This window comes from Semicossyphus pulcher, unplaced genomic scaffold (assembly GCF_022749685.1).
Source record: "Semicossyphus pulcher isolate SPU_LCO1_2020_fin unplaced genomic scaffold, fSemPul1.0.p SCAF_8, whole genome shotgun sequence".
NCBI lineage: Eukaryota > Metazoa > Chordata > Actinopteri > Labriformes > Labridae > Semicossyphus > Semicossyphus pulcher.
In genome coordinates, this window is record NW_027211759.1 from 7,168,850 (window position 1) to 7,185,280 (window position 16,431).

The 16,431-nt window shown below is 42.2% G+C and overlaps 1 protein-coding gene across 1 annotated transcript in view; it reads right to left on the reverse strand.

Moving 5' to 3' along the window:
• Positions 1–16,431, reverse strand: part of LOC138612460 (unconventional myosin-IXAa-like) — a 128,085-nt gene that overhangs the window by 72,571 nt on the left and 39,083 nt on the right. The window contains exons 2-5 of the mRNA XM_069685716.1: positions 13,448–13,542; positions 12,909–12,971; positions 9,352–9,451; positions 5,731–5,784 (exon numbers count right to left, since the gene is read on the reverse strand). Coding sequence (XP_069541817.1) covers positions 5,731–5,784; positions 9,352–9,451; positions 12,909–12,971; positions 13,448–13,542 — 312 coding nt within the window. The remainder of the gene's footprint in view (positions 1–5,730; positions 5,785–9,351; positions 9,452–12,908; positions 12,972–13,447; positions 13,543–16,431) is intronic.

A 16,431-nucleotide genomic window follows, 5' to 3' on the forward strand; every position in this document is an offset into this window, starting at 1 on the left:
ATGCAGAAAGCCTATTATTTTATCGGTTAATTATATCGGCAGATATAGGCGTGTTGGCCGATATCCGATAGTTCATTTTTTGATACCGATAACGTGCCGATAATATCGAGCATCCCTACTGCTAGCTAGTAGCCTGCGTTTCTATGGCTTGTTTTGAAAGGCATATTGTAACAGTAGTATGTTTCGTTTGTACAGATAGATAGCACTAAGTTTTTCTCTTATACACTTTCTGAAGGTTGACCTCTTTGTTGGTTCATATATAATTAGAACGCCCTCGCTTTAGTGTAGAGCATCAGATAGGAATTACATAGACAACCGTCATTTATAACATCCCTTCCAGTCATTGGGTTTGGGTAAAATGTTTAGTCATTCTAAGTCAAAAGGCCAAGTCATGTGACTCGAGTCCACACCTTGAGTCTAATGGAGCTACATCAGATGACAAGGCCTCGTACTTAATGGGTCATACGACCATTTAGGAGCTCAAGAGGTGACAGTGATTCGTCAGTGAGATTCTTGGTCCACATTGAGGTGACTGATTTTCGCAGTGTCAGAAAAGAAACAAAAAGGAAACCAAAATGCTTTAAACAAGATTTTCTGGGGAATCCCTGCTAACTTCAGTTTAACTATGAGACGCTGTTATCACAGAGTGATTGTAAAGGAAGGAGGTGACTGTGCGTCTCCTCGGGCCCTCCGGTCGGTCAGCATGTCTCTGCTCCGGCAGCGAGCCTCTCTCAGGCTGTAATTAGCACATACCACAGCGAGCGGCCGGCGAGAGAAGACACGGGAACCCATAATCCACACTCTGCCTCTCCTACACTTCAACATTCAACACTCCTCTCTGCCCCTCCATTGTTTTTCCTTTGGCTCAGAGCTCGTCAGATACTGCAGAGCCAACAATCGTAAGCGCATTTCTCCAGCGAGCTTCTCCAATTGCAACAAAGAGGGGGTTTTGAGGCTTCTCGCGGCACGGCGAGGCCCGCGAAAAGCCGCTTTTCAAATTGCGGGGTATGTTAGACATCAGCGCCAAGCAGAACAACGTGATACGACGAAGGAAGAAGAGAAAATAAAGAAGTCAATTTGGAGCAGTCGTGAGGGAATACTTTGGTCAAAAACCCAAACCTTAACTAATGGTACTAAAAGAATAACAGATTCCTTCGTGCAGCAGAGGGATGATTAAGAATCAATCTGTTCTTATGTTAAACAAAGACTCTTTTTATCACTTCAGAGCTTGAAATTGTGATTTCAGGCCAGTTGCAACACTTCTGGTGCAGCGTTACACTAAACTGAGTCAAGCCGAGCTGACGCAGCACATTGAGCTTTTTACCAGATCGTCGGTGGATCCAGTTAAAAGTTTTCTGCATCCAGTCGAGGCTTTCCTACTTACCCGGACTTAATCATGATTAATGTTGTCAAGGCACCCGCTCGATCTGTGCGCCAAAGACAGCATGCCTCCCTGACACAAGACATAAGCACGGCCAAAAACCAAAAGACACCCAAAGTGGCACACGAAGCAAACCCACAGCCACCAAAGCCCGAAACCAAACACATCGACTGAACACATGAAGCGCAATCATCCACAAATGTTTGGTCTTTGGGATCTTTAGTCAGACGATAGATTTATAAAATAAATACACGTTTGTTTGTTTCGACTTTCAGCTCCAGATGTTGCATCTGGAATCTGAAGACACTTGTCACTATGAAAAGTGCTGGTTGTCTCTATTTACTGCAGCGTGCCCCCCACCGCACACTGACCAATGGCAGAGGTCAAAGGTTAAATAGGCCCAAAGGGGTTGGTCAGATGCTCAGACAGCTGTCAAGGGCTGCTGAGCTTTCTGTGTGTGTGTGTGAAGACGGTGACATCATCTCCTTAGACGGTGGGGTCACAGACTGATGAGGTCACTGACTGACCCTTGAGAGAGACAGTGTGTCAGCAAACAGTGAGAGGGGACGGTTGTGTAAGGAAGATATACGAGCGAGAGGTGAGCCAAGGGAAACAGCAGCTCAGAGAGAGTCGGTGAAGTTAAAGGAACAGTGCAACATTTTTGTCTTCCTTCATTTGCAAGAGTGAGATGAGAAGGTCGATCACTGTCTCATAATTCAGGGCGTGGTTGGTTTAGCTTTGCATAGAGAAGGAAGAGCAGCTAGTCACAAGGACTTATTTACAAAATGTAACTTGTTTTGTTAAACAGGAACATTCGCTTCCTGAAAACGGATCTGATTTGGGAAGTGCTTGGCAAACCACAGTTTATATATCTGTGTGACTGTGCAGCATATTTAGCTTGCAAAATCAGGTTGTGAACACTGGTGAACATTTAACTTTATTCACAATCAGAGGAGCACTTACATCTGTGTTAATGTAAACAATGAGATACAGAGTGGGAATGAGACAGGTCTAGAGTTATAACTAGCTCCTTCTGTCTTTTTGCTGAGCTTAACAAGTTCTGACTCCTGCTCCGTATTAAACCCATGGATGTCAATCTTCTCTTCTCACTCGTGGAAAGAAAGCAAATAAGCATCTTAAAGTGATCATCTCGAAGTTTTGCATGTAAACAAATGTCTGTTAAGTCTCTATCTATCGCCGAATGAGGAAACACAATGGTGATTGAGCCTGTGGTCCACTGATGAAAGCCTTTCATTTGCAGTATTACAGACTGGGTGTTTGTGGCGAATCACAAGCGGCGTCCAGTTAGTGACGAGTTTTCCATCAGCCAGCAGTGGTTGGTCTGCCAGAGAGGGTAGGCGGAGCTAAGCGGCCGCTCTCTGCAAGTGTTGCGAGTAAACAGTAATCTACTATGGCTGAACAAACAAAGAAAAGATCGATGACTACAGATACAACTTCAACAAGAAGTGAAAATCCAAAGCAAATGAAACAAATTGGATGCTCCGATGAAGGCAAACTAAAAAGGACTCTAAAAAGGAAAGCGAAAGAAAGGTTATAATAAGGCAGCCTCTTTAGAGCCCTGTTCCCGCATACAGAAGGCGAGTGAAAAACAGATTTTGGTGGAGTACCCCTTTAACTGGATAAATGTGAAACAGGACCTACAATAAAAAAAGAGTGCGTGTCCTCAGAAACCCTTTCCAGGATCACAGAGGAGTTTAAAAAAGTGGCAGACAAAGAGCCAAAGTCAAGAGGGAAACACAGTAAGACCAAAACACGAGTTGTGTTTATAAAAAGCGACTCTCGGGTCAAGTGTTTGCTCGCCTGCGACGTCAAAGTAACTCTATCTTCTATTAGGAGATACTGAATCCCTAAACCACACGCAACTAATCCCACTGACCAAACATGAGTCACTGTAGGTGGAGGCTGGACACACAGTGGCAGGTTCAAACACACACACAACATGGACCACACACTTAGAGGGAAGTTTCAGGATGTGAAGTGCGGCTCATTGATCACTAATAAAACCTTCTGACAGCGTAAGGACTGATTACATTTAAAGAATTAAGTCGTCCTTTAGTTTTATGTCTTCTCATTGTTACTGCTGAGTTTGGAAATAATGGTTTGTGTTACTGTGCTTCATCTTTAAATTTAGACCTGGTCAATATTCTGGCTTTCATTTCAGGTTTCAAGTTCTACTGCACAAAATCTGACCCTTATATTTATTGATCGACTATAAAATTACCAGCCCTATTACAACTACTTAATCCTTAAAATGTTCATGAAATCAAACCCTTACTTTTGATGCTACTTGTGGTAAAGCCTTCTTCCAGTAATAGCCATTTAAAAATGTTTGATATATGATGATTCCAGCACAGTTACAGTACTTATCTTTGGCATTGGTGGAGTTTGCCATTCCTGTGCTGGAATCTAGCACAACAAATTTGCTTAAGATAAGATAAGATAATCCTTTATTGATCCCCAGAGGGGACATTCAGGTGTTGCAGCAACATACAGACTAAATAGCAAGTAAGTAAATACAAATTAAAATGAGAATATATAAAATAAATAGAATAAAATACAAGGTATACAAGTAGTGACAAGTTAAGCATGGCTTAAGGCAAACCAGTCATGTGATTTTAACCTTTGTATGGAACCGTCCTCCCACATGTAGAGAAGGAGAGCTGCATTTATAATGTTGTTTTTATGTCATGTACTGTTTGTGAAATGTGTTCATCTGTATTGTTTTTAATTGTTTGTATTGTAATGTGTTTTTTTAGATCTTCCAGATGTAAATTAGCTATATCGCTAACTCTGGACCAAAAGTTGTGTAGTGAACGGCCCCTGTCAAATAAACAAACTAAACTAAAGAGACAGATAAAGTGGCATGGTATGATGAACAGCAGCAATATGTGCCTAAGTGTTAATTGTTGACTGTCATGCAGCCTTAATAATAACAGCTGTATTAAGTAACTGCTAATGCAAACCCAACATTTCTTCCTGCTGCCCCTTCACATTAAAAGCACTCAACTGACTGTTTTTGCATTTGACAGTCCTTTGAATAAATGTTTTGATTATCTTTGCTTTATTTTGAAAACTCATTGTATTGTATTCTTAAATATCCACCTGAATCCCCACTGACTACTGATGCAAAAAACAACCCTAAATTTAAAAAGCTGAATCGATAGTCGATCGGAAAGTTTTTGGGTGTTTCATTTGATGAAGATAAATGGGCCAAAGTTTGGGCGATTCTCGGACAAAGTCGAAGGATTTAAAGCTCCGGTGAGGAACTTTCGGTTTGTGTTGATTTTGGCGCATCCTGCTTTCTTTAACAGTCATATGTATCACTCACTTTAAATTTTTGCTCTGGAAAATGTAAACAAAGGCAACGTTAACGTTGCAGTGAATCGCTTTGTCTGACACCTACCCCCCGCCAGCAGTTTCAGGCATTAAAAATAACTTTATAGAAATAATCAATCTTGCTGCTGATGGTCTGGTTTGCTTTTGTAGCTCATACAGAGTCATCAGAATTAACTGTTTCATAACCAGCAAGGACAAGACTGATACAGTTTAAAATTCTACATGGTTACCATTGGACCCCCAGTACATTACACAGACATTGGCTTAAAGTAGGCGGGGTGAGGGAACTCTACATGCACTGTGGTTACGCCCCGACATCCAAAACTTCTGGATGAAGATTCACACGTATGTTATATATGCAGATTGCCCATTGTCCTGCAGTCTTAAATGTTATGTTAGATATTAGTTGTAAATGTAGAGGTAAAAGTTAAATCCTGAACCTTCCCTTTAAAGACGACGGGTCCCAAGTTTGACGTAATCACCCATCTCACAACAGCAAAGCACCCAGAGCCAAAGGTCAGATTAAAGGGATACCTTTATGTGTGAATGTAATTCAGTTAATGTGTATTTAGTCATGTTCAATGGCATGAAAATAAAATCAGGAATGTCTCTTTTAAAGGGACAGAAAACCTTATGTCTGATGTCACTTTTTAAAACAAGGAGCTTACACTAAATTATCAATTAGTTTATTCAGCTGTGTCCAATTTTAAACCTTTAAATTTGATACTGAATGTGTGACACCTTCTTCAAAAGTACAAACATGACTTGAGACAAACTTAAAGTAAAGGTATCCCTTTAAAGAGGCGGTTATTTATGGAGCTCGACCAGCTGAGGTCAGCTCGGGTCGCCTCCGTCTCTCAGTGAAAGCAGGCGTGTGTGGACAGCAGGGAGAGAACAACACCAAAAGACTGGCACCAAAAAAACCCAAAGCACCACGACACACCCATGAGCACAGACGCACACAGACAGCTCGTCATCGTCGTGATACTGACCAGATCGCTCTCATAGTAATTGTCCCAGTGGAGTTTGTGCGATTTCTTTGTCATCTGGAAGCAAGGCAGAGCGGGTTAGGAAGGCATGAGTTACACACAGTTAAAGGCTCACTTGAGAGAGACTGAGAGAGACGACACATGCTGTTATATGTGAGGAAAATATGACTTAATCTTCACACACTTACACAAACAGACACGCACATCTCCAGAGCTGCAATAACTGAGCACATCATTCAGATATGTGCTCGGATACAACTGGTTTGAATTTAAGAAAGCACACAATCTTAACCATCGGGTGAGCTTAAGACTTTCTTTTACTAGGCACACTATAAATATTCATAGTATCAATACAACTGTTACATCTATAATCAATATTTTTGGTTAACGGTGAACTGAACGAATCAATTTGCTGCTCATGAACGAGAACGTGAGCGTAGTTCACTCTGGGGACTGTGAACGACCGCTCACGTTCTGAGAGGTACCGAGCGCTGTGTTTAATGGCAGCCGAAGTCAGATTACGGCACCCGGCATGGCTAATGCTGCTAGCAATTCAGACAAGGCAGCCAGTTCTTATGAACATTCGGTGCAGATTCAAGCGCGAGTCCTGCTTTATGGCACATTGTTTAAGTGGTAAAACTTTTACTCACATGGGGTTGTCTTGGCTTTTAAACTTAATATCTATGATTCTATAGTAGCGATGCACCGATACCACTTCTTTTGAGACCAAGTACTTACATTTGGGTACTTGCTGATACCGAGTACCGATATGAGTGTTTCATAATATCATTACAGTTCTCATAATTACTTTAAAAGCTTTCTGATTCTAACAAAGTAAATCGACAGAATGATGCAACTGTTGCTGACATGACACACACATTTTACTTTCGTGTAACCGATAACACATTCAGTGGATTTCAATATATATATATATAATATATATATATAATATATATATATATAATATATATATATAAAAAAAAATCACATGATGGGCGCTCCCATTTCTGAGCGCACCTGAACGCAGCACTACACAGCGCATCCCCTCGAAGCACGGCAGCGAGGGAGACATGCCCGGACGTGTTTACTGCACCTACTATCAGCGATCACGGACGGACTCTTTTTATCGTGTGTGCGTCCGTGAATATGTAAGTTAGTTTGCCTTAATGTTTATGTTACACTCTGTTAGCTTCAGTTTGGCCGTTAGTGTATATGTTAGTGCTGTCTGTGAGGACGAAGCCTTCTCCTGAAAAGTGACATTGCTTCTTCTCCGCTTACCAGCTTAACTAAAGGAAGGCTAACATCAAGCCGTAAAGTGGTATCGGTCGCGCTTGTATCGGCGTAGTTTTCCAGTAGGAGTACTGAAGCTCCGATACCGCCCGATACTGGTATCGGTATTGGTGCATCCCTATTCTATTGTAGCATACAGTAATTAATTTAGTGTGGGAAATGGCAGTGATTGAGGGCTAGGGATGGAAGCTCAGGAGGCTATACTGATAAAAGTGTCGCTCGGTGCAGCTAAAAAACAAAACAATAAATGAACGTGAATTAGTTGATTTGAATCTGTGTGAGCTGAACTTTGGGCTAACTATTTTAAAGTGCTGCACAACAAACACATTACTAACAACATTATCATACATTAGCAGTCATGTCTGTGGCCACCTGGTTAGTGTAAGTCCAAAGTATCTGGGTCTTTAGCGACTAAATGCTCCACTTTGTTAAATAGCTGGCCGCTAACCGTGCCTGTCTTCTGCGTGGTCCTGAACAGGTAGTGTAAGGTGGGCTTTAAGAGTTTTTCTCTGACAACAGCTGAGGGCTGCGGCTGTGAAAAACACTGTAGGAGTGATGAGGGAACCAAAACAGTGAAGTTAAGGGCTGGACCGCTGAAAAATGAGGTCATACTTGTTGTTTATAACAACAAGTTTGACCTCTTTAATGTCCCATTGATTCTACATTGTTATCATAATATATCCCCTCTTACAATTGCGACTTCGAGTACAGTGTGACAGTAAATGTACATTTAGTCACAATCCCTCACTAAGACACAGACAGACACAGATGAACACAGAGACCAAAATCCATCTCTGAGAGAGCAGAGATAAAAACGGATAATCATTTTGTTCCTTTGTGACACCATATGTGCGTGTGTGTGTGTGCGTTCAGACAAACACGTGCGCACACAAACACACGCGACCGTCGGCGCCCTCCGCACGAGAGCAAGTCAACGCCAGATTAACTCCCTAGTTGTGCTGTTGCCATGGAAACAGAGCTGCAGCGGAGGATGGGACAGGATGGGGTTGGATGGGGTAGGAGGGGGGGGGTGTTGTGGGGATTAAGGGAGGAGAAAAAAACTGTTACTTTTTTTGGGGATGCCAGAAGAGAGGAACAAAGGAGGGTTTTTTTTGTAGCCTCTCAATCGTACTGCTACAGGAGGAGGGAATATAAACCGCACACATCTGCTGCCAACACACACACACGTACTGCAAAAGATGCACACACATGTAGGGGAGGCTTTTGGCATGTGCACAAGGACGTAAACACACGCACATATGATGCACACACGCAGATGCAGGGCTGAAATTCTTTGTGCTGATGTACTCTGAGGAGAGATCCACTTCTGATAAACGAGTAAATAAGATGCAACAGAGAGAAAAGGAGGGAGGGGAGACAGACATCGTCTTCAGAGTCTCCATCAATCTCTCTGCATGCTGCCGTAGCTTTTTCACATTTGTTATCTTCCATTTGTGAAGACAGAATAGGGTTATAACCACTTTAGTTTTACAGCAAAAGTACATTTAAATGTCACATTGGGCTTCATGAAAGAGCCTTTTGTAGGAACATATTTGTTTTTAAGTTGAATGAATGATTTATAGACATTGTGTCATTCACCAATTTTCTGCAATAAATAATTTGAAAGGTACGCACCATGTTCAAACATAGAGTGAGAACATTTTGTTTTATTCCAGTGTTGTGGTTTCTAACTCATTCCGTTTGTTCTTTAGGCCCTGTGTCCACTAACTGCGTTTTTTTGCGCTGGCAGCCCCTATTTTCTATACAAACCGGCGCAGCTCTGCGTTTTCAGCGCAAAAACGCCCTCAGTGTCAGCTGTTTTTTTGTCACTGCCCTCTCAGTTGAAAATAATTCAACTTTTGGGACACCACTGCGCTCGTCAATGTCACTTCTTCCTCACCGACCAATCAAAATCAAGGGGCGGGACTTTTCAATTGTCTCAACAACAACTGAACAGCAAATAAGTAAGTGTCACTACTCTGGGAAGCAGAAGTGCCGCCAGACAACTTTGGTAACCTAGCAACAGTAGGTCGATGAGAAGCGCTCTGAAATTGAGGTCGTGGGCGCTGCCAGCGCAGAAAACAACGTTAGTGGACACTGGCCCTAAATGATTATTAGTGTTGTACTGGCCCGGTGGCTCTTGGTGGTTAAAATGGTTAAAATCATTTAAAAAAGTAGATCCTTATAACAAACAGCAAAGGTAGATACACAAAAACCAAAAACTGAGACATAAATAAGAACCAGACAGACCTATCACTCAACACAATTTATTTATCACTAAACTACTGAATAGTATGTGTGCGTGTGCCAGTGTGTAAGTGAGTGTGTGCGGACCTGGTTGAGGTAGTGGTATTCCTCAGGTTTGAGCAGGTGGAAGGACTTCCTCTCCTCTTCACTGGCTCCGGCCAACAGGTAGTAAAACACATGGTAGTTCCTGCAGACACACGCATCAACAATAAAAGGGTGTACATTAGAAACACACTTTTCCTGTATTGATTTCATGAATCATTTTAAATTCCCTTAGATGTGAGCAAAGGCAGGCAGCTTTAACATCTCCTTGTTCTGCTGAAAAGACAACCATAACCTGCAACATGTACATTAATAAATAAAGTAAAACCTATAACATTTCAAGTGTAACAGATCAGCAGGGAGGAGATGAAGGTTTGGGCTGTGCAACACGCTGAGATTTTATATTATCAGAGCTGAAAATGATCCGCAAGCTTTCTGCACAGAGACACTTAGAGCCTGATGGAGAGGTGGAAGGTTAAAGAGACCACAGAGGATATTAAACAATCCTGATCTGTAGTTGTTGCTTGGGTTGAAGGATGATACACATCTATTAACATTAGCCTTCAACCTCATTAAGTCTGACCTATGTTCTAAACTACAGCTTATATTATAACATAGTTTTCTGTGTGTATGGTTGCATGTACTTTATGTTACACACTGCACACATTGTTCTTGTTTTTAACTGCTTGTAAAACTGGTTTCAAAAGGTGTTTTATAAATAAAAAAGCAACATTTTTGTATATTTTTGTTTTCATCTGTTTCCTGACACAAATTTTATCTCATTTTTTATATATTTTTGGATGTTTTAAACATTTGGTGCATACTTTTCTATATGTAGTTTATCTCACTCGCTGATTACTGTTTCCATTTCATGAACAGCTTTTATAGACAAACCTTTTGATGAACGTTGACTTAATTTGACATGTTGTTAATTTAAACTTTGGCACAGTTAAAGGGACGTGAATTTACTTTGACCTCTTTTTTACATTATTACTTAAAACTATGAGAATGAATGTTATATTAGCACTCAAAGTAAAGTATAACAATTTTAACTGTAACTGTTGCAGCTGTTAAAACAAACACTTTAGTCCCCAAACTAACTACAAAGTACAGTTTTTCTATTTAATTATTTATAAGTTTATTTGTCAGGGACAATGCAAAGACATTGTGACAGGTTATACTAACATGAGACATAGTATTGCATATAGGGTTTCTAGTCAAGGCTAATTTGCAACCCCTGTCCCTGGTTAGGCTTTTCTACTAAAAGGTCAGTTCAGTCAAAGTCATTGTTAAATAGAGCGCATACTTAAGTTGCATTCTCATACATTATTATGAAACATTTAGCTAAATAATAAGTGGAATAAACAACTCCACACAACCAAAACTAATAGTTAAAACCCTATATTTAAATATTCCAGACTGCACTAAGGTTGCCGAGTACACTAACAGCCCCTCACTCGCACCTTCTTCCATCCCGTCTCAGTTCAGAGTCGTAAAACCTGACAGCATCTCTGTGAAAAGCTCAGCTTCTTCCCTCCTGGTATTTTTACTCTTACTGCGGGGTCGTTCTGAGGCGACCTGTCACGAGACGCGCTTTAAGATTTAAGATAGTTTGCAGTTTATCATCAGCCTGCGCGCTCCCCCCTCCCCTCCCCTCTGCTTCAGGTCGAAGCTGCTGGGAGGTCCTGTCTTCAGTTTCCACACTATCAATATGGCCGCCAGGGCCTGTCAGCAGGATGAAATAGAACCCCCGGGCCAGTCGGGGTTCGAGGGATTAAATGACCCATGGACGGTTTTACATTGTTTTATTTTTCTCTTCCCTCACAAAGCCTTTATGCTGCTGGGGTCAGTGATTGAATTTTTACTGTTGTTTTACTGCCTGGGACAAGCTTTAAAAAGAGTGCGTGTGTTGTCTGAGAGACGAGAAGGACTATAGGGATGTGGGTGCAGGTGGAAATTCCTTCATGCAGTATGTGTTTATGTGACTTAAAGTAAGAAGTGAGAACAGACAGTGTCGCTGTAACTCTCTTTAATGGTTGATGTGTTTTGCGTACTAACAGACAATCATTTCCTGTGTGCATCAAAGTGACAACTGATAGATTGCAAAGGGCAGAGGCCTATTTCAGATGGACACCTGATATTTCCTCAGCTCACACAGGAAACGACGGCTATTTTAGTATTGAGTTTCTCAGACAAAGAAGACATCAGGGCAGAGATATGGATTTGACATTTTATCCCTCGAACAAGTAGGAATATGGCTCTCACTGGCTCCTTAAACACTGCCAGTTCAAGGCGGGATTATTATGCCTCTGTTACGCTCCGACCTCTATGTAAAACGCACAGAGGCGGAATGGTGGGGCGAAGTCGTTCCGCCTCTGTGCCGTCATCGGAGGTGTAACAGAGGTGAAACGGCGTTAGTGTAAAGCGTTCCTTTAAGTTCAGCGTTTTCATCTGTTTTTAAGATGAGCAGCAGAGCGCTTTAGGTTTAACAATAACTTTATTTACATCCAAAACTGCTTCCTGTTGCAAGAAGATGCTGTTAACTTTAAAGAGGGTCCTCTTATGATGATCAGAACGAATGCTAATGAATTCACATGTTCATCCATCCATCCATTATCTACCCAGCTAGCAGGGAACGTTCCCATAACATTAGCTAACATTACCAACAAGTTCTAATCACATTTGAAAGAAAAAGTTTTAATCTAATATTCATAAGAACGTTTTAAGGATGTTTATCATTTCAAATAAAGTTCTTGTAACGTTAAAACTTAAAACTAAGACCAAACGTTTTAACTGCAACATTGTGAGGATCTTTTCAGGATGTTATTGAGGCCTGGGATGTCAGAACGCCTTTTAGAAAACATTTGCTCAATGTTACATAAAAACAACGGTAGAACATGCTCACTGCGTTCCTGAAACTTTGATTTGAACATTCTCACTGCAACTTCCTGAAAATGTTTTCAGAGAACGTTCTCCTGCTATTAAAAGGAACATTCTGGGAACCAAATAATAACGTCCCGCTCAAAACATTACCAGAGCATCGCACGTAACATTCTCTGATCTTTCTTAGAACAAAACGTTTCGAGCTGGGTATCCGCTTATCCTGTTCAGAGTCCCGGGGGTCTGGAGCTGATTGCAGCTGTCATTGGGCGAGAGGCGGGGTACACCCTGGACTGATCGCCAGTCAATCACAGCGCTGACATGTGGAGACAGCCACCCTTTCTTGTTACATTCGCACCTACGGGAAAATTTAGAGTCACCAATGAATCTAACGAGCACGTCCTTGGACCTTCGGAGGAAGCCGGACCCACACACGCACAGGGAGAACATGCAAACTCCACACAGAAAGACCTTCTGTGATCCGAACCAGGAACCTTCTAGCTGTGAGGCGACAGCGCTAACCACTGTGGCACCGGGCAGCAATTCAGCATCTTACCATTTAAACTACATGACAAGAACCTGACGCAACACTGTGTGGCCAATTAGGTGACAAATGCATCACAGATTTTCTCTCCTCATCAGCCCTGATAAAACCACACACACATACGTGATCCTCACACCCTGCTGTCAGCCTGATATCTACTTCCTGTGTCTCCTCTCACCTCTCGTTGTGCTCCTGGTACACCAGACGCGATTTCTCCAGCAGGTACTTCTCCACGTACGCCCTGAAGATAAACAAAAAACATGCACTTTAATATTTTAACAGCAGTTTTATTAACAGTGTTGACAGCACACATTGGGTTGATTTGAAGACGTGTAATAAAAATGTTAATAAAAAGAAGAAATCTGCAGAGAAGAGACATAAAAACACAACAGGGACGTCAGGAGGCAGAGCGGTCTAATTAAATGCATTTTTAATAACATCATGAAAACTTATTGGCTTATTAATTGTGTTTCTCACAAGAGGAAATGAAGTGCTATGAATAGCAGTAATACATTTACAATCCGAGCCTAATGAATGCTTTTAATTATACTGTTAATTGAGGTTTAGGCTTTTTAATTTCATTGGCATCTTCTAGCTAATGTGACTAATGAATTGTAGGATATTAATGAGACTTAATCAGCATTGTCACCGTTAAATTATAATAATATAATAATAATTTCTGTTTTGTGACTCTGTTTGTGTGTGTGCCTGTCTTACCCCCTGACGGTGCCGCTCTCCTGGTAGTTGACCTGGATGAACTTGCCGAAACGGCTGGAGTTGTTGTTGTGGGCCGTCTTAGCGTTCCCGAAGGCCTGAGGAGAGAATAGAGAGACGTTCAAGATCAACATGAACATGAAGGCAGACAGGTGACAACTGACAGGTAGAAATATATGTCCTTTATTTCACTATTTATGCCCGTAAACAGAAAGACATCCTTTAATGTTGTCTGGCAAACTTCATCTTTAAACGCTCGCACTTCTTATCAACAGAGTTACAGAAGGACAGAAACAGCAGCTTCTCAGGTTTACATCCTGGTCCTCAGGGTCTTTAAAACACTGATTATCTGCAGACTTTAAGATTGAAACTGAACTCTGAACCAAAGTGAAAAAATGTGTGAAGAGAGGAGCCAATCACAGGACTGTAAGAGGTCGAGAGGCTCAGGAAGGGGCCCGCCAGAGGCACGCACACACGCCACACAAGAACACACTTACTCATAATCAGACACGTCCACCATGCACTGAACTGTCAAATTCCTGTAAAGGCAAACACTGAAAACAGACACACACACACACACACACACACACACACACACCCCATGGGGGTTCGTGGGCAAACACATACACACAAACACACACGCAGGGAGTTCATCATTAGAGGCCCCTGGAGGATTCATTCAGGGTCTCATTAGGAGTTTGATGGCCCCAAGTGGAGCTGTTTTTTTGGAGCAGAGGTGAGGAGAGGGGGAGGAAAACAAAGCGAGGAGAGGAAACAAGGGGAAATAAGGAGAGATGCAAGGAAAGGAAACAAATAGAGGGGACAAGGACGGGAGGAAATAACAAGCAAAAGCATGATGAGAAGAGGAGAGGCGAAGAGACAATAAAGGGTACAAGGCGAGTGTAGGAAAGGAAATTAGGAGAGGAGAGGAACCACAGAGAGAAGAGGAGATACAGAGATGAAAAAAGAAAAGAGGAGATGAAACAACAAGATGAGAGGAGACAATGAGAAAAAAATGGTAAGAAGAGGGGAGACCATGAAAGGAAACAAGGAGAGCTGAGGAGAGAAAGCAAGGAGGGGAGAGGAAACAAGACAAAATGAGACAAGGATGCGAGGAGAGAGGAGGAAAGAAAACGACAAGAGCAGAGGAGACAAGGAGAAAAACACGATGGAAGGAAGGGAGAGGAGACGAGGACAGAAGACAAGAAGGGAAGAGGAGAGGAAAATGAGGACAGGAAACAAGGAGAGGAGACGAGGAGAGTGAACCAGGAGAGGAGACAAAAAGAAACAAGGACAGGAAACGAGGAGAGCTGAGGAAAGGAACCATGGAGAGGAGAGGAAACATAGAGGTGAAAGGAGAGGGGACAAGTAGAAGAAACGAAAGGAGCGGATGGGAGATAATGAGGAAAAAAGGGGCGAGAAGGGGAAAGGAGAAAAGACAAGAAAAGGAAACAAGGAGAGCTGAGGAGAGAAACCATGGAGGGGAGAGGAAAGAGACAAGGGTATGAGGAGAGAGAAGGAAAGGAGAGGAGAAAAGGAGAAAAGGAAGGGAGAGGAGACAAGGAGATAAAACATAAGGGCAGAGGAGAGGAAAATGAGGACAGGAAACAAGGAGAGGAGAATAAGCATGTAGAGGAGGGAAAACAGATGTGAAAGGAGTGGAGACAAGTGGAGATGAAACAAGGAGAGGAGGGAAGGAGAAGATGTTGAGACAGCGAAGACGTCAAAGAGGAGAGAGAAATTAAGAGGAGATGAAATGAAGGTTGAGGGGAGGAAAGATGGGAGGATCATCCAGGACAGAGGAGACGATGAAAGGAATGAAGACAGGAAATGAGGACGGGATGGAAGATCAAAAAAGAAATGAGAAATAATATGAGGACGAGGAGATGAGGAAAAACTAACAGATGATAAGAAAAGGAAGAAAGGAAAGAGAGGGTGAGGAAGCAGGAGACATATTTTAGCTCTTCAGTTCACCGAAGCAGAAGGGGTTAAATCTCAGGCTGAAGCAATCTGTGTTTTGGTGTTATGATAAATGAGTGAGCGAGGGAGGAAGGGGATAAGACAGAGAGAGAGACGTGGGCGGCTGATAATTGATTGTGGCGGCTGGATGAATACTACATCTCCGGAATAACACGCTTAATAAAAGTAAAACCCTGCTCCTGAATCCGGCTTTGATCTGCGTGATGATTCATTCAAAGACAAACTCCCCCCGACGCCGCCGACCTGACACACATTCAAGCAGCCAATCAGAGCGCAGCAGCTGCAGGAAGACAGGAACAAAACAACAAATACTCTTCCTGTTTGTCCACCTCCATCTCATTTCCTGAACCTATCCACGTTTTAATTCTCTCTTTATTCTCTCCTTTAAATCCATCCGTCTTTCCTCTCTCTCCTCCAGATCCCAGAAAGAGAAGTCTGCTTCAATTCCCCCAATCCAAAATGTAAATCGAAACTGCCATTTACATGATAATGACAGAGCTTTCATCCTCAATCATTTCTGAATATAAGAGCGTCCTTTTGTGGCAAAATGTTTCCACTTTGAGTTTTAGATGGAAATCCACTTCCTGAAAAGACTGACTGAAATGAGGCCGACTCTAATGGAAACCATCAATGACAATCAAAGCAGTGCTGCAGGAGACACACAGAGGGAAGGCCTGCACAGGGTTTGTTTCAAAGAGCGTATGTACAGTTTGCATGTGTGCCATGTGTGCATGCATGCTGTGTGCTGCGTGGGCCTGAAAGAGATTAATGAGCAGGGAGGCAGTGTCTGGATGATTTAGTGGTGAACTCTGCCTCATGGTCAACGCCTGCTGTGACCACAGCACAGGAAAACACACACTGAGAATTGGTGATTCGCAGTGACGTATGTGCGCATCTGTGTGTGGGTGAGGTCAAGAGCGAGGGAGGAGGCATGCAAGAAAATGAAACTTGACAAGGACCTTAATTTTTTGGGGTCTCTTACTTAAATAAAATATATATATACGTCT